This window comes from Littorina saxatilis, linkage group LG1 (assembly GCF_037325665.1).
Source record: "Littorina saxatilis isolate snail1 linkage group LG1, US_GU_Lsax_2.0, whole genome shotgun sequence".
NCBI lineage: Eukaryota > Metazoa > Mollusca > Gastropoda > Littorinimorpha > Littorinidae > Littorina > Littorina saxatilis.
This window is the reverse complement of record NC_090245.1, coordinates 30,338,929-30,357,912: the sequence shown is the minus strand read 5'-3', so window position 1 is coordinate 30,357,912 and position 18,984 is coordinate 30,338,929. Positions and strand designations below refer to the sequence as shown.

Here is an 18,984-nt window from a genome sequence, read left to right as displayed (position 1 = left end):
CCACAAGGAATACCAGGTCAAGTCAAGTCATCATCGAACATCATAATGTTGATGCAAATAGTCACACGAACAGCAGTATCTCATTGTTAAATTATAATCAGTAAACATTCTTTCTTTGCATTTCATTTTGTTGTTGGCTACAGAAATAAAGAAAGCAATACATGTACAACATAACACTGCATTTTTGTTAACTTTGTAGAATCAGGGAGATCCAGGTCAGCAAGCACACAGACAGTGACAGAACTTCCCACAGACTTCAACAATACATGTATCACTACAGTGCGTCAGCTTGGACTTGGTCAGCAAGCACACAGACAGTGACAGAACTTCCCACAGACTTTGTGCATGCCGATGTGGCATGCATTCACCTACTTTTTGTTGAGTCACTTGAGAAAATGTGACTCTATGTAATCGGTCAGTGTTAGTCTGTCCGGCCGGCCGGCCGTCCGGCCGGCCGTCTGGCCGGCCGTCCGTAGACACCACCTTAACGTTGGACTTTTCTCGGAAACTATCAAAGCGATCGGGCTCATATTTTGTTTAGTCGTGACCTCCAATGACCTCTACACTTTAACGATGGTTTCGTTGACCTTTGACCTTTTTCAAGGTCACAGGTCAGCGTCAAAGGAAAAATTAGACATTTTATATCTTTGACAAAGTTCATCGGATGTGATTGAAACTTTGTAGGATTATTCTTTACATCAAAGTATTTACATCTGTAGCCTTTTACGAACGTTATCAGAAAAACAAGGGAGATAACTAGCCTTTTCTGTTCGGCAACACACAACTTAACGTTGGGCTTTTCTCGGAAACTATAAAAGTGACCGGGCTCAAATTTTATGTGAACGTGACTCCCAGTGACCTCTACACTTTGACGTCTGCTTTGGTGACCTTTGACCTTTTTCAAGGTCACAGGTATGTCTTGAAGGAAAAAAAATTGAAATATCATATCTCTGAAACTATTCATCGGATTTGATTCAAACTTTATAGGATTATTCTTTACATCAAATTATTTACATCTGTATTGTGTTGTGAATAGCAATTTCTTCCTGTCCATCTGATGCCTCATATAATATTCAGAACTGCGAAAGTGACTCGATCGAGCGTTTGCTCTTCTTGTTGTAATTACGTTTGCTCAAGCCATTGCACGATGTAAAAAGAAGTAGACCGTGTTTTTATTGTAGCACCTTGTTGTGACCCGTTTTGTGGAGCGTTAATATTTTTACGTGAGATTCACGTGCTCCTTGTTCAGTTGTTGTGACCTGGTTTTGGTCGGAGCGTCACAAACTGCGTCGTTTAGTCTTAGAACACCGTGAGATTCACGTGCTATTTTCCGTGTTTTGATTTTGAGGTGAGCCCTGCGAATCTGCGTTGCAAGTTTTAGAATACGTGTGACTCACGTGTTTTTAGCTTTGTGATGTCAGCTAGTTCCTTGGTCTTCTTTCTGTTAAATATACCGTTTTAAGTTTTGAGCATGCACGGAGTGCGTGATCGGTTACTGATTGGTTGTAAAATAGTAGTTTCACCCGATTCTGTCTTAGGAATGTTGTTGGTTGGTCAATCCGGTGACCTTTGACTTTTGAATAACTATTCCATGTTAGGTTTTTGTTTCCATAAATACCACTGCTTGACTCCTGTCTCGTCAGTCGATCTGAGGGTGTTAGGAAGCGTTTGGTTTTGATCTGTAAACGTATGAAGGTTAGCAAGTGAACCAACGGAGTGTTTCTTATGTTTTAACGTCAACGTAATGTTCTTGGAGACAGTTGTTTCTCTAGTGTGAATCGTTTTGTGCCCTTCGTTTGTGAGGCAACACGTTTTGGTACTGCTGGTCAACCCACACAGCGCATAAGGTAATTTTGTTGTTACTTGTTTGTGTTGTGTTTTGGTCGCCATTTTGTAAAATACTTTGTGAGTTGTTTTATGTATAACGTGAGTTGAAAGTCTGACTTGTTGTAGTGTTTCTTTATTGTGTGTTCAACTGTTCTAGTGTTGTGAACGTACAGCAATGTTTTGTAGACGCTAGAAAGTCGCTAATGTTTATAATGATAAACTTGTGTTTTCTGTGGTTAACGAAGTTCGAAGTGAAACGTTTTCTCTGACTTTTTCAGCCTTACGTTAAAAGAATTTAGGTAAAAGAGCTTGCGGTCTGTGGTGATCGTTTTGTAAACGGGCTTATTTCTTGTAGCGTTAGTGAGGGAAAGTGGATGAGTAAATATCTTGTTTGTGACTTTGATTAACGCAGGAACGTTGTCGTTAGACTTTTTTGGTATGACAGTTTGCTTTGTATTCCTGGCCTGATGAGTCAACTTTTTGTATTGTTCTGAAAGTAGCCAGTTCGGATTTAAACGTATGTATGCTAAGTTTCTTGAGTATTCTTAGTGCTTATGGTATTGTTGAACGTACGGAACGTAATTCTTTATTGTTGTTGAACGTACAGAACGTAACTCTTTATTGTTGTTGAAGGACTAACCAACGAGTGTTTGGTATTTGTAACTTTCTTGTCTGTTTGTCTTCGCCTGTCTTGTGATTGTTTATTTTTCTTGTTTTTACTTCTCGTGTCTTGTTAATGCATTTAATACCTTTTGCCATGTCTAATAATTTGTTTTCTTTTCTCTTTTTCTTTCTGTTCATAAGTTTTTTACCGCAATACGTGGTACTGTAACTATATATATATACATTACTGATCCCTAGTGTCAGATGTACAATAATAAACCAGTACTTTTGCGCGTTATCGCTTGTAACCTGTGTTTGTCATTTCGTATGAACAATATGTAGTACCAGCCTCGCTCACGAAGGCGCGCACAGACTTCAACAATACATGTATCACTACAGGGCATCAGCTTTCAGTTTCACACCTGTGTTAAGATATATTTCCTTCCTGCTTCTGGTACTTCCACCAAGCTGGCGTTGATATAGTCGTCGTCTGCCTCCTCTTTCTGTAACACCACTCGGCTGTGATCATCTGAAACAGTCACAGACATGTATGCGCGTCAGAAACAGGGATCGCGTTCATTGTCTGTGTTAGTATAAGGCATACAAAAATTGTGTGGTTACGGTTATCCGACCTATTATTTTCCTGCCCACCCAAAAACATTTTTTCCGAGGAATTTTTACACACTTTACTTTCTTTATTTTGTGTTTAACGTCGTTTTCAACCATTCAAGGTTATATCGCGACGGATTTTTACACACACATTCTACAGAGGAAAAATGAACTGGTCACAGTCTTACTTTTCTGAGCGCTCACACACAAAAATGTTGTTAAGTTACCGACTTTCTTTCTTTATTTGGTGTTTAACGTCGTTTTCAACCACGAAGGTTATATCGCGACGGAAGTTACTGACTAACCTACCCTTTTTTTCTTGACAATGTTACCTTAACACTCACTATTACTTTTCTTATAGAAATTCCTTTGCGCAAAGGAACTTGCCAGAGGATAAAACCATTCAAAAATTGTTAACCCGAATGGCTTTCCACCAGGATCACTTGGATTAATAAAAAATAAAAAAAAATTTAAAAATTTTTTTTATTTTACACAATTAAAATAATTATTACAGTAAAATAAAACATTAAAACGTTCATAATAAACAAAAGTAAACAAGAATTTAAAAAAAAAAAAAAAAAGACCGCCCATGCCGGGAATCGAACCCGGATCTCTTTGGCCATAGTCGGAAACGCTTTCCTCCAAGCCAACAAATCTGATAATCGCCAGTGAACTCAAATGCCTATAGTCCTCGCGCAGTGGTACACGCACGCAAAGCACTCAAAGCCTGGTGTGGTGTCGCTGGCTGGGCGGTTTATCAGCCGAACGGCTGTTCTATCCCACCGCGAATCGCGCCTGCCGTTAAGAGTGGCTTTTGTGATTTATTTCGCATTTAGGTCCCAGGTAACATGAAGTTTTAATACGATCAATCGGACCTATTATCAAGTTAGTGTATCAACTTTTGAAAGAACTGCGCCCAGTAGTTTCCCAGCAATAAGCCGTTAAGTCGAGACAGACACACACACACACACACACAATTAAAGTCTGTTGGACCCTAGTACTTTGTACTCGGGGACAAATGTTTACTGCATTAAAGGAAAATCGCCATGCAAACAAAGCAAACACAGAAAATAACAGTCACCTCCCTTGTACTACACATCTTTACTTGTAGCTTATGATTTTATCATTGCAGGTGGTATATTCTCAAATAATTGTTGAACCATAGCTTGAACCAAATGAGAAACAAGTTTCAAGTAAGTTTGTTTCAATTCAACACCTTCAAAAGGGCTAACTGCTCAGGTTATAAAAGAACTAGAAGGTTTAGACAAAAACAGAAACCACCAGAGTTATATCCCTTGCTAATGCTATACACAGTCTTCTGATGCTGCTTTTCAATTCATCATTTCAGGAGTTATATTCTAAAATTATTGTTGAATCATAGCTTGAATTAAAAGAGAAATATGTTTAAATTAAGCGTGTTTCACTTGCAAACTTTCTAAAGGACTCAATGTATCAGAATGTAAATACCACCAGTTCACAGATTAGGAATACCATTTTTTTTCTACCACACCACTAAAGGTCTCTGAATCCCTGCAAGTGGGGCATATAAAGTTGTGGGTGAGCAGAACACCACCCGGGGGCCCGGGTAGCACCCGGGGGCCCAGGTAGCTCAGGTGGTAGAGCACTGGACTTGTGATCGAAAGGTCGCTGGTTCGAATCCGCCGGGACGGACACAGGTCTGAGGTCAACCTTATGTGCAGACCCCGAGACGTTATCCATCTCCCACCCCCGTGTCACCACAGTTGCACGCAAAAGACCTCGGTCAGTCATTCTGCCATAAGTGCATGCAGATGGCTGATACCACATAAACACGCATACACTTGTGTATCTCATCTAAAGTCGGGTTAACCTCTTCACTGCCACAGGGCAAAATTTCGCTTTCTTCGGTAGGTTCACTAATCTGTTCACTGCTCGATCATTTATTGAGATATATCTCTTAGATCTTTGGCATGTGTTTTGCTTATACCCTTGGCTATTATAGGATGACATGATCATTGGACTTTGTTTGTGATTGTTATAGTAAAAATTGATATAATGACCATTTTCGTCAAAAATTACAGTTTCCGGACTTACACACACACAGTGACACACATTGCAGCACGTAAAACCACACAAAACACTGCTAAAACTGGTGTCAAACATCAGGTACTCACATTACAGCCCATAAAAGTATTCTTCTGTGTGGTAATCCATAAATCACTTCTTGTAGAGCTTCCAGAACACTGTATCGCTTGAAAACAGGTCTACGAGTTGAGGTCCGACTTCAGCCACCATTGTGAATGGCGAGAATGCTAACACAGTTTTCAACACGTGGTAGAACGTGGTAGCAACTTTAGTAACTTATCCGAACGGTCTATGGGAAAGAACTGTGTTTAGAACCCCTACAAGTACTTGGACAGTGGTTACCTCCCATTTAGTTTTCAGAAATGTCCTGAAATGTTGGTGACACAAATCGTACGTATGAGATACGGTTATGGGCGTACGACAAACCAAAAATGACCACGTATTACATACGGGGTGGGCAGTGAAGGGGTTAAAACCCGGGAACATGCCCCTAATGGCTAAAAAATTGCCGTGAGGGCGTAAAACTTGAATTTCATGCGCACGATAAAGATCCCACGGTCACAGCTAAAGCCTCAGGCCTTGGAAACACGAATACATGCATGCAAAAATATGAAGCCCGGGTGTCCGTTCGGCCAACAGCCAATAAAGTAACCATTTCAGCACTGACCCAAGACGACCCAACCCGGTCTCTTGCCCATTTCAGTTCTCCTCTAGCAGCCGGCAGCCAGCTGTCTACATCCGTTGTATGTCACGGTTTCTACACATGCGCTCAGCTCTTATTGTTAATTTGCATCGGATTAAAGAACTATGGACCAGAAAAGTTTTGAATCGAAGGATGTTTCGCTCTGGCCGGCGTATTAACAGTCGCGCATGCACACTGAGCCCCCACAGTCACGAGGCACATGAAAATTAGTAATCAATGCGTGAAAAATTACTAATGTTTAGTTTTGGCACAAGTAAGCCGTCAGGAAGCAAGCAAAAACTGAAAATTAGACATTAAGTGATTCACACTTGAAAATGAGTTATTAACACGTGAAAATTAATAATTAACACATGAAAATTAGTAATTTTCACGTCATAATTGTAATTTTCTTGTGAAAATTAGTAACTTTCACGGGTTAATTACTAATTTTTAGTTTTGGCGCTTAAGTAAGCCCTCATAACATTTGCCAGGATGACATGACATAGCTGCTCCCTACATGTCACTCAATTTGGTCAATTTAGAAATGGTGAAAGGTAGTTGACCTTCTGTACACAGAACAGAATGTAAACAACAGCTGCCAGGGATTAACACACACAAAAAGGTAAAAAGAGAAATTCAAGTTTTACGCCCTCACGGCAAAGCCATTTGGGATATGTTCTCGGTTTTTAACCCGACTTTAGATGAGATACACAGGTGTATGCGTGTTTAGGTGGTAACAGTCATCTGCACTTATGGCAGAATGACCGAGGTCTTTTTCGTGCCACTGTGGTGACATGGGGGAGGGAGATGGACGGAAATCCGTCAGGGACGGAAGAAATCCCACCCCTGCTATTCCTTTTCAATTTTTTTTTGAGACCCAGTTTTGATGGTCTTTAAACTAAAGGGGGGGGGGGGGGTTCCACTGTATGTGGTATACAGGTAGTACTAGTAGTGGCAAATCTTTTATTGACAAACTGTCAGGCTTATTCACGCAGCACTCACATGGACTGACGTCTCTGTATCTGTTCTTCTGTCTGTTGTGAGGGCTTCGAGCTTGTCCCACGGAAAATACATCCTCCATTGTGGCGAGGGAGGATTCATTCTTGACTCTCTGCAAAACACAACAAAGCATGATTTGAAACACCACCGCAAGCCAGTCACTAATTCTTGAATTCCAGACAGATTCTCAGATAACTCAAAACATGATGATCATCCTGACATCCAGCATTAAGTTTTGATTTCAGTCAGTTGAACATTAATCACAGCCTCCCCAAGCAAAGTTCAAGTCATGGAATGACCACATAAAGATGCACTGCAGCTCTTATGTAGCACTACTGTTTTTGTTTGGAATACTTTTATTCCTTTTTTGCGTGTAGTTGTACTTAACCGTTTCCTGTTTGCTTACAGCACTATCGTTTTCTGTTTGCTTACAGCACTATCATGTCCCCTTTGTTTGAGGCACTACCATTTCCTTTTTGTTGGTAGAACTGTCAATCATTTGTTTTTCACAGCCATTCTTTGAACCTGTGATGCTGAGGGCAGACCGCAGAGCTCAGCAAGTGCAAGACAGTGACTGATTTTAAATACAGTTTAAACATGTATGCCAACAACACCGACAAACTAGAATTTATAACTGAGAGTTATAGATTGGTCAACGAGAGCTGAATCATTTGTCATGAGTATTATATTTTCTTTTAAATTTTCACTGCAAACTGCAATCGGCTTGACAGAAAAAAGGCACTTTTGCTGAATAAATCATTGATGGTACATGTATCTGCGTGTCTGTTAAACTGTATAAATCAGTGTGTGAGTGTATGCCTGTGTGTGTCATTGGTGTTGAGTGTAAAAACCCACAGAAAGGAAGTTTAAACAACAATCTGTAGGCCCAATTGGTAGCTTTTAGTGGCAGTGATTTCATTTCTGCAAATCGCAACTGGTACAGTATTGATGGTTAGCTGAGTTCAGCACTTAGTAATTTATTTTGTATATAATGGTGACCCAAATTTGTTACAATCATTGCATCAGAAGCTGTCTGGGAAGAATTAGGAATCTTATCAAACTCTGATTCCTGGAAAAAAATACTCATTCTCTCTCTCTATCCAAGTAATATCAAAGTCCTGGTCATAGCCCTACCACCACAGTGTCAGGAAGACCTACTTGTCAACATCCGCTTAGACTGGAGTAGATTAGACTGCTAGGTCTCTGTGAAACACTCCTATAAACACTGTGTAACACTTGCATCCATATAATTAGTAGCCATCATCTATAACAATGAGCCGCAGTCTGTTGGTTTTGCTGCAGTTTTACATTCTAACTCATCGCCTGCTCACACAGTCTCTGTGAAACTGAAACACTAGAAACCCTCTGTGAAAATATGAACACCGAGGAACACTTGCATATTTACGTGTATAGCAAAATCCTCTGCAACACTGGGTTGTAATCTGTTGGGTGTTTCTTTTCCCTCCAGTTTTACATTTTAACTCACCCCATGTTCGCATCATACAGCGGTACATGCACCAAAAGGACACCTTTGGGATCAGCCAAAAACATTCCTACATTGTAGATGGCCAGATTCCATGGTGGGTAAATTGTGGTTAACCGTAAAGGTAACAAGAAGGGCAAAGCCCATACGACTCACATGCTTGACCTTGACCTTTACATGACCTTGACCCATGACCTTCAGGGTCAAGGTCAAATAACTAAACCTAGCAATGACATCATACACTAAGAACTGCTTTACACATTTTTCCTACCAAAATACATGTGACCTTACAAGGTCATGCAACACAAAGCTGTTAATTCAAGACATAGGAAGTACAATGGTGCTTATTGGCTCTTTCTACCATGAGATATGGTCACTTTTAGTGGTTCACAACCTTATTTTGGTCACATTTCATAAGGGTCAAAGTGACCTTGACCTTGATCATATGTGACCAAATGTGTCTCATGATGAAAGCATAACATGTGCCCCACATAATTTTTAAGTTTGAAACAGTTATCTGCCATAGTTCAGGGTCAAGGTCACTTCAAAATATGTATACAATCCAACTTTGAAGAGCTCCTGTGACCTTGACCTTGAAGCAAGGTAAACCAAACTGGTATCAAAAGATGGGGCTTACTTTGCCCTATATATCATACTAGAATGAATACCCGCTTCGCCGGGTAGCCGGCTTCGCCGGGAAGAAGTACTTAGAGCCGTACGCCGGCTTCGAACAATGGACCCGCCAAGCTTAGGTCCCTCCCAGATTCGTGGAATGGGAACAGCACGAAAATGATTCAGTGGCCATAATGCCATTCCTGACCATATCGAGTCCCATCCTTGTCGACGAATGTAACCGTGTTAATCACCTTTGGAGGCGAACTCCACTCAAACAGGACTGAGCAAGTTATGGCTTCTCAAAGGAAGGCCAGTACATAAAATTACACAAAAGCCGCCAGACCACATCACAAACAGAACTGAAGAATGCACAGGTGTTGCTTACATAGAGACACACACACTCACACACACACACACAAAAACACAGAGAAGCCGTATCTATAGAGAGATAGATGACAGTGTATTTTTCGCGTGGCTATAAATTGATTCGACCTTTGCACTTTTACAGTGAGGATAATTTACGGGTCCAATTTACGTTCTGTACACTGCGTTGACCTTCTAAAAATAGTAACGCCGGGAATATCCGAAGACGCTCAGCGCAGTGGACAGCGCAGTGTAGTAACTTACAACTGAACGGGAAAGCCACACGAAGGAAGGGAGATAAACGCCAAACACTGGAGAAGATAAGGAAGAGTTACTTATAATGGTGAAATGAACACAAAAACGAAAATGAGTTCAGCGCTGCGCGCTGAGAGCACGTGTTGAAATATCTCATCGATGATATTGTGTCCGGGGTGTAGCTGAATACGGTGTCCAAATTTGAAAAAGATCCACCGAGAACTTTGGCGTTGTGATGTGGTGTAGCGGCTATGGTGTGTCGGTATGGGGGCCCGGGTCGCTGAGGTGGAACCAAAATAGCTGAGGTGGAACCAAAATCGGTTCAGCGCTGCGCGCTGAGAGCACGTGTTGAAATATCGACCAGGTTGTGTCCTGTACCGGGTCAACCTGAATATGCCCACCAAATTTGAAGCAGATCCATCGAGAACTTTGGCCGTGCATCGCGCACAGACAGATACACACACACACACACAGACACACAGACACACAGACACTAGTCGTATATATATATAGATATAGGTGAGGTATTCAATCTCAAAAACTTCAGAGAAAATGGGAAAAATGTGAAAAATAGCTGTTTTTTAGACAACATTTATGGCCCCTGCGACCTTGACGCAAGGTCAAGATGCTATGTATGTTTTTTGGGGCCTTGTCATCATACACCATCTTGCCAAATTTGGTACTGATAGACTGAATAGTGTCCAAGAAATATCCAACGTTAAAGTTTTCCGGACGGCCGGACGGACGGACGTCCGGACGGGGGGGACGGACGGACGGACGACTCGGGTGAGTATATAGACTCACTTTTGCTTCGCATGTGAGTCAAAAATAGGCATGGGGGAAACAAAAAGCACCCTTTCATGGGAAGTTGGTTCTCATCAGAGGTGCCTGACATTACACAGGTAGCACTGAAGAACTTTGAGCTGCAGCAAAACAATAACTCTAATTAGCTGATTCCTTCCCTAATCAACACATCCTCATTTTATCATCAAAATTGAGACAGACACTTCTTCTAGCGTTGTACACAGTTTTTAGAGTTTCTTTCGCGGGATAAGAGTAAGACCTGCAAGTTGTCCAACAAATGAAACAATTGACTGTGCTATCAGCTTTTTCAAAAACAACTTTTCATACAACCCCTGCAAATCTTTCTGAATCAGTGAATCATGAATGACAATACCTGCCACAATCAATGACACAATCCCACGTACCACATTCAATGACAATCCCTGTTACATTTTCAATGACATTTTAATCCTTCGACAATCAGATCTCATAATTTATCCTACAATCAGGATTCCCAGAAATGTATTAGCAATATTTAAAGTTTCCACAAATCCTACCAGTATTACTTCAGTTAATTAATCAGGATACACGGAAAATCTGAGCACTACTTCAGGGATGTCGTTAGGCGTCGGACTTCGGACATATAACGATGAAAATCCCCAAATGTCCGATTCACATTGCCGCATGTCGGTCAGATGTCCTATCGTTTTAGCCTGAGCGTGGTCATTGTCCGATATGTAATCCATTCCTTCGGACAGCGCGATATTCGTTAATCATTTTAAGATACAAATCTTCTAAAAGACCGAACGCTCTCGTGTTCAGCTGACACTGAAGTTGCCAGTGCCGCGTGCGGATCTTTTCTTTTGTCGGGAATTCCCGAACCGTTTGCGGTATGCGCCGTTTGGGTAAAACCTTCTCGGTGCAGCGTACTGATCTAAAAATAGTGGATTATTTTTAGATCAGTGCATGCTACAGGAGTACGGGAGACAACTCCAACTGACTAAATTTGTCGTCTGCTTTTGTTTTCGATACGAGACGAAGCACTGAATTATGCCGCTGAAAAAAACCTAAAGCCTGCAAAAGATCAGCATTAGATCAAACCGATCATTTTGTTTTTCAACTTTATCCTAATCATGCAGTTTGTAATCAAAGTAAGAGCTCTGAATTTGTTTATTTTGGTTTCTTTTTTGTGGTTTCTTTGAAACTAAACAAATACAACATTATATGCACACTGTGTTGATGTATTTTTTACTATATTATGTGTGTGTTCTACAGCACGCGCGCGTGGGTGTGTGTGTGTGCGCATGACTTTGGAACAATTCCATGGAATGTGTTATAAGCTGTTTGGCGCAAATTCATAATTTCCTATTACACTTTCTGAAAGCGGTCAAATGTCCTATTGATGCTGAAGAACTCAGGACATTTGTCCTATAGGTATGAATTTGTAGCAACATCCCTGCTACTTCACTGGATTGGTGTTGCACTAGCTGTCACTGAGTGTCAGTCAGTGATCATATCTTCAGATCCATATGTCAAACTCAAAGAGAATCCTCTGTGTGAAATTTTCATCACCAACAATCAAACTTCCCATTGATAGACCCGCACTTCCTTCATTATTTCAACTACTTTCTTGAAAACTGCTCCATAACACTGCTTAACTTTACCAGCTACTTTTACTATGAGTCATAACCGCTAAAACTGTCAAAGAACATTAGATTTGGAGAACAAAAGTACAAATACAATTTATGTCAGACGTTCCAGCACTCAACCCCGGCGAAACGTTGTTCAAGAACTTTTTTTTATTCAAGAATATTCTAGAATGTTCTAGAATGTTCTAGAATTGTTCTACTGGCATTATTCTAGAATTTTTTGGCTTGTAGAATATTCTAGAATATCGAACAAAATTCAAGAACAGCAACAATGTTCTAGAATATTTTTTTTCAAGAATGATCTTATTCAAGAACATTCTTCAAAGTTCAAGAACTGTGATACCTTATTTTTAAAACACTTTTAATTTAATTTTTTGTTCTCCACTTATAGTTTTGGTTGTGTTTGCTACACATTCGAATTATACTACAAAATAAAGCCAAACAAACACTTGGTTCATTCTTCAAATGTTATATTGTCACAAAGAAGTGAAATAGATGACAAGTCGATCTTGGGCTAACAATGTTCACAAGCAGAATGTGTCTTCAACATTTGTCATCACTTTTCTGAACTATTGGAACTGCATGGATGCGGATGCGGTACCGCTTCTCCAGGAAAGGTCACTGTCACCAGCATCCCTTGTTGGACGATTCCCTTGGCCATCTTCACTGTCAGTCTGTGGCAGAGCATGGTGGATTTGATTCAAAAGAAGGCTCAGTATCAGCTTGAAGCTTTGCAACATTGTGTCCTGTAAAGCCTGAAACACAATGCCTACAGTTTACAAAAAATCATTCATTCAAAAACTTGGAAAAAGGAACAAAAATGAAGAGTTAAATGTCCGCAGTTTGTTCTTTTTGGTATGTAAATATGGTATAGTATTGATGAAAACACATTTTCATCTGAAATAGCCATTTTTCTCTGAGATGTTTTGCCCATTAATTGATTTAATTCATTCACTGGCTGATTAATTACTTCCACAGTTCGTTGACAGGACTCTTACCTTTTCCTCCAGTGATATTTTATTTATGATGTGCTTCATGGTACTTCCAGTGAGAATTCATCCAGATATCTTCTTCACCCCTCTTTCCTGGACCTAGTAAATAAGAAACAAAAAAAGGTTTTAACAAAGGATAAACTCAAACATCAGACATTCCAAAGATCATCATCATAACTAGAGTGAATGTGAACAGAAAACTTACAAACATATTGGCTATACTGCTTGTCATTAATGTCATTCAATCAATCAATCAAACCAATTTTGATGCAATGGTTAATGTTACCTTTTTACATAAAAGTACATAATTCTATCAATACACTTTCGGAATATTTGTTATAATCGTCATTGTTGTAAATACCCACAGGCATGTTTACAATTTGAAGCACTTTTTTCAATTTCATTTTCAGAAACCTGTTTTCAATTTTGACCAAACCAGTCAGTCTGCTAGCGGCAAATTTATACCAAATCTGTGAGTTCCAAACCTCAAACAAATTCAGCAGAAGTTACAGTCTATAATTTATACTTTGAAACCAACAGGTTTCGTTTATTCTGTCCAACAGTGCCAGCAGAACGCAAATCACGGCAGACTTTCTGTTTGTAAACAGACGACACAATGACACACTGACACAGAAAAGGCGGCCGTTAAACCCAACAATCAAATCATCACATGATTAAACAGTACTTTTGCTTAAAATGCAGTTAAGTTTTATACATCTGCCATTTCTCATGTGTCAGATCGAAGAAGAAACTTTTAAAATTGAAGGCTGGTTTCGATTTCACAGTCACACTCACACACATGTTTACATCTGTACTGACCAGTGTTGAATAAAACAAGCAAAAACAAAACATACTTACTGAGTTCATGGAAATGATGCATGGATCAATGTTGTCTTGCTTTGATGCAAAAGTGCTTCAACAAAGACAACAGAGAAAAGGTTTCTAGCTGCAGCAGTTCGTTCAAAAGAGTCCCCTTTCCTCATGGTGTACTTACAGAGCGTCGCCATTTTGCTTCTGGATCTGGATCTGGATAACCCGCCTGGGTTGGTGGTTGGCGGGTGCGCCACAGAAGCCGACGACGACTATCAACGTGACGTTTTTTTGGGTGTGCGCATCTAAAAGAGTCTTAAAAGTTCACTGTACACAAGGTGGATATAGTGTACAACTCCAGCTGGTCTTCTTGCTGCTGTACTTGCGGTTTTAGTCTGGTTTTAGCTTTTAAGGGAAGTAACTCCGGTGGACAAACTCTGGCACCGGAAGCTAAGAAACCAGGCGCCAAATTCTCTTGAAGCACGTTGTTAGAACTGAGAAAGATTTTGTAATCTCCATTTATCTGAAAAAATGGCATGCCACCGATTTGTCAACTTGTTAGGCATGAAGAAATGCTGTATTCTTCATCCCAAACAAGATTTTGAACTTGGAGGTGCCAGACACAAAAATGACAGATGAGTGAAACTGAAAGCACCATGGGTGAAACTAAGAGCAGCGATCTCACTTGAGTGGCAACAAGCTGTATCCTGATTTTCTCAGGAAAAACAAAGGTAGGTGTTTTATAAAAATTCTTTTTTGTTTGATATTGTTGTTTGTTTTAGGTGACATAATTATTACTGATCTAGGTTTAGGTTGGGTTTTTTTAGGTTATTTTTACAATAAGTGAATAACAATTAAATGCTTTCAGTTTCTCTCTTGTTTGCAAGATTTTAAGTGAAATCAGTTGAGTTAGACCTATAGGATTTGTTTATTTTGAACTATCATTTGTTTTGGTAGGATTGCATGACTTTTTACTCAAGCCCTTTCAAACCTATTCTTTTCTGAGTCTCTGTGTAACTGTAAGTGTAATTTGCACATGTATCATTCATTGATTGTAATATGGCCTTAAGTCTGAAATGGTGTCCACAGCTGAAATAGCTGTGCAACCTTGGCTCTAACCTGATTTGTACATCAAAGAAAAATAAAATCCTTGTAAAGATTAATGAGACTTGTAAAAAAAAGTATGAAGTACACACCTAGAGAAACATTGTGTGCTCAGTTGTTGTTTTTAATGAAAATGTCGCCATTATCTGAAGTCAGCAGCACTACATTTTGGCCATTTTTTGTGACATGACCTTACAGCATATTGAAACATGGTCTACTCTGTCATATTTATGGGACAGAATGTCATGAATGACTTTTCACTGAGCCAGTAAAACTCAAATGTACCTTTGACAAAGCAAAGTTTTTGAATTTTGTCAGTGAGCCTGCAGAAAATGGGGAGACAAAATTTCACAGAAAGTTCATAACTATTTCCGTAAGACTTCATTTTTGTTCACTGATCAGCTCTAAATAATAATTAAAGATTGAAACCTGATATATTTTTGTAAAAAAGTATTTTACAGTATGTTTTGCAGAGGTATAAAACATAAAAAGGGTTGTTTGACTTGTTTTTGCATGTTCAAAAGTAGTTTGAAGTTTACGTGCAGATTTTCTTGTGAAAAAAGAGTTATGAACTTTCCAACCTTTTGCCTTATAAAAAGAGTAAATTGACTGGTTGGGGAACACCTAGCTTTGTAATGCATTTGGATCCACTAGCAGCAGTCACACTGAAAGTTTGCATCAAGTTCATTCATTGGTGTTTGAGTAATTGAGAAATAAAAAATTCTTGTGAGAAAGTTATGAACTTTCCTACTATCTCCACTGAGAGTGTTTTTTGTCCTTAAATGCTAGCCATGAAAGTTAAGGTTGTAGTGGAACAGCAATTTTGCATATAAAAGTACATTAGATTTAGATACTAAGCAATTTTTGTCACTAAAGTCAAGCAGTATGCTTTAGTTAGCCATTTTCTCTGTGTCTTGCGCACTATTTTTATGTGAGAGTTACTAACTCATGTCAAAACCCAAAATATATGTAAAATGACTATTTTCAGTTTCCAAATTACACTGTACCATGATTTTCATCACAAAAAGAATCTACTGGCTGCTGACTGTTTCTTTCTGAAGTACTTAGCCGTTTTGTCATGAAGTTCATAACTTCACATAACTCAAGCTCATTTTTCAAGGGCGTGTTTAAAATAATGCCTTGTTAATAGCAAAAGAGTACATTTGACTTTATCTGGACATGTTGTAAGAAGTTTTCTGAATATCAACCCTCAAAATTACATTTTGATAATTCCAGCATGAATCTGGGTTGACTGCACGGTGTACATAACTTCACATCAACTGACCCTCAGCCCCACGGTGTGAAGTTATGAACACATGCCATGAGTATGATTTATACACAATAATTAATTTACTACACTAAATCACTACCTCAAATGATGTGCTGCTCTTCTCCAGAGTAGGCTGTTACAGTTTGATGTCATTTTTATTTTAATTTACCAGCAGATTTTAGTACGTAGCTTTTCAGTTAAATAAATGATGTGAAGTTATGAACACACAGTCAGCTGACATAAACACTAACTAAATAATGATTTCGGTAACAGTTTTCATGACTGAGTTTGGTTAAGTAAATCATTAAGTTGTTTAGAATTATTTGCAAGAGACTTTAGTTAGTTATTTTAGTATAAATGTGTGATTGATGTGAAGTTATGAACTTTCACAAGTTTCAAACAATTTGTTTTATTTTGGCAATTAAAATCTGATTTTGTAATATAAGTGCAGCTTTAGCCTATACTATAACTCTGTGTTCTCAGTTTGTCATTGTTTTGCAAATATATTATACAGTAACTGTACTAGAGACCAACATAACAAAAATTCTTGTGAAGTTATGCGCACGGTCACATTTTATGATTTTTGTTATCGTTTGTTTTCACAAATGTTTTACTTTTATTACTTAGTTGTATGTTGATTACAAAGAGTAGCTGGAGAGAAAATAAGATGACATATGCACTTTCTTACTTTGGTTTGAATTAGCCATAGTTTGTGATGTCACGGTGTGAAGTTATGAACTCCTAGGACATTCTAAAAATACTTTCAGTTTCTGCCAACTCTTTGAGTCAGACAAACATTTTGGTGTATTGAAATCCTTTTGATGGTACTTTTCAAGCACATTTTGCACAAAAACAGCAAAATTGTAGATTTATTGATAACTTATGCCAATATTTGCTGTGAAAAAATTGTGACAATATTAATTTCTATAAATAATACAGATAACCAAAAAATCTTCTCCACACTTCATCTTCAAAAATTACCTTCATGTTCCAGCTCACCTTTTTCAGATTAAAAAACAAAACAAATTGTTTCCTGCCTGTATAAATTAAATTTATTATACCAATAAAAGTAAATTATGTGAAGTTATGAACTTCCCATTAATGGAGTTCACATCTGCATCATGTGTGGCCAAAACAAGTTTAACTTGCTTGAAATGCAAAGTAATTTGCCGTAGCAATTTGCTCAGATGTCTAAAACAGACCCAATACATGTAGCAACAATGATTTAACAAGTCTAAATTTTGTGACGGTGTGAAGTTATGAACTCCTGCAAACTTTTAAACCTGAATCTGTGAAGTGATCAAACATGAGTTTTCTTAAATCATAGCTGTTCCTTGCGTATTTATGCTCTAAAATACATCTCTATTTTCAAAACAAAGAAAATGTTCATTTTTAAAATTGATTTTGTATGTCACAAAAATGGACACCTATTCTGACTTTGGGCCATATATGTGTCTGACAGTGATACTGATAGTCAAGTGTCAATCAGCAAGCCGGCACTAAATTGTTTTATTTTTTTCAAATAATTGTCTTCTGAGTATTAGCTAGTCAATTACAAGACTTTACAGGAGACTGAGTTTGGTCAGGAACATATATAAATTTATACTTATAGAAATTCCTGCATGAACAAAGATGATTACTATTAGTATTATTTGTAAATAGTTCAGTATTTACCCCTTATTAGTAAATATATTCAAACTTGAGCATGTATTTTATATATAATGGTTCTAATTTGATCACTTCTCATTTTTACAGATGCTGCATCAAAAGGCAACAAGCTGCAAACCATTAACCCATCAACATCTTGTCAGAGAGTCCCATCAACATCTTGTCAGAGAGTGCAAGTCTTTTCCAGAGCTTGAAGAGGTGCTCAAGCCAGTCAAGGCCATGGGAATAGTGATGCAAGAAGAGATTTACTCAGGTAATTAAGTGAAGGCAATCAACATTTATTGATCTAAACCTTTGTCACAACAAAATTTGGGATAATTAAATGAAAGCACAAAACATGATGAATGAATTATTCCTAAATTGAAGAAAAAAATGGCTTGGAATCGCAACAAATAAGTCTCTTTGAAAATTAAATTAGTTAAATACTGTAATTTCTTTCATTCCTGGCCCGTTGCATGTCAGTTCCCAAAAACTCTCTGGATGGCATTTCTGGAAATGAAGCTAACTAAAGTTATCATTTAGTTGTTTCAATACTTTTATGAATGGTGACTTATTTGATAAAAACATTGACATGGCACACTTGATTTGACAAAATTCACAAAACAGTTTTCGATTTTGTAACCATCATTTCTTGAACAGTTAATGTTCTCAGCATCCAGGCGACTGATACATACATTTGGTGTGGATAGAATCTGCATGAAGAATACTTCATAACTGTATTGTTTATTTTGTAGTCATTTTAAAACGGAACAAAATACATAGTAATAAAAGTATCCAGAACAGGAATTTTGCATTTGGACACCTTGACAGATTCCTGACCATATTATTGACTCTTTAAGCACGATGAAAAAAAGCACCACAAAGAAACATTTAGACTTTAAAAATTGTATTTTCATTACACTTTACAGGGCATCCGCAACCTGCAAAGCATCGGCTCCAGTATTCAGACTGCACCCGGTGTGACCAGTGGAAAGAACTTCTTTGCCAAATGAATAACCATCACCGATTTATCATCCTTCGAGTAGTTAAATTACATGTGATAAAGTATTGAATGAAATCTTGTTTTGTCTGCTGTATCAAGTATTGATGGAGGAAAAAATCACTTTAAATATTCTTGTTCTGTTATTAGTCATTAGATAGTTGTACTATCATTCTGATTTGTATGAAGAATATATTCTTAATGGATTTATTCTTAAATGCCAGCACAG

At 38.4% G+C, this 18,984-nt stretch overlaps 1 protein-coding gene and 2 long non-coding RNA genes across 4 annotated transcripts in view; 1 reads left to right on the top strand and 2 right to left on the bottom strand.

Annotated features, from left to right (window-relative positions):
- LOC138966825 (uncharacterized) overlaps positions 1–18,984 on the top strand; it is a 402,693-nt gene that overhangs the window by 105,735 nt on the left and 277,974 nt on the right. The window lies entirely within an intron of this gene.
- The window catches only part of LOC138966770 (tyrosine-protein phosphatase non-receptor type 2-like), a 59,577-nt gene that overhangs the window by 35,517 nt on the left and 5,076 nt on the right, over positions 1–18,984 (bottom strand). For both annotated transcript variants that reach the window (XM_070339107.1, XM_070339114.1), the window contains exons 2-3: positions 6,788–6,896; positions 2,853–2,959 (exon numbers count right to left, since the gene is read on the bottom strand). In XM_070339107.1, the coding sequence (XP_070195208.1) occupies positions 2,853–2,959; positions 6,788–6,896 (216 nt within the window). The remainder of the gene's footprint in view (positions 1–2,852; positions 2,960–6,787; positions 6,897–18,984) is intronic.
- Positions 12,386–13,932, bottom strand: LOC138966820 (uncharacterized). The gene is made up of 3 exons (XR_011455773.1): positions 13,783–13,932; positions 12,931–13,023; positions 12,386–12,687 (listed from the first exon to the last, which is right to left on the bottom strand). It is a non-coding gene; the product is annotated as an uncharacterized lncRNA (long non-coding RNA).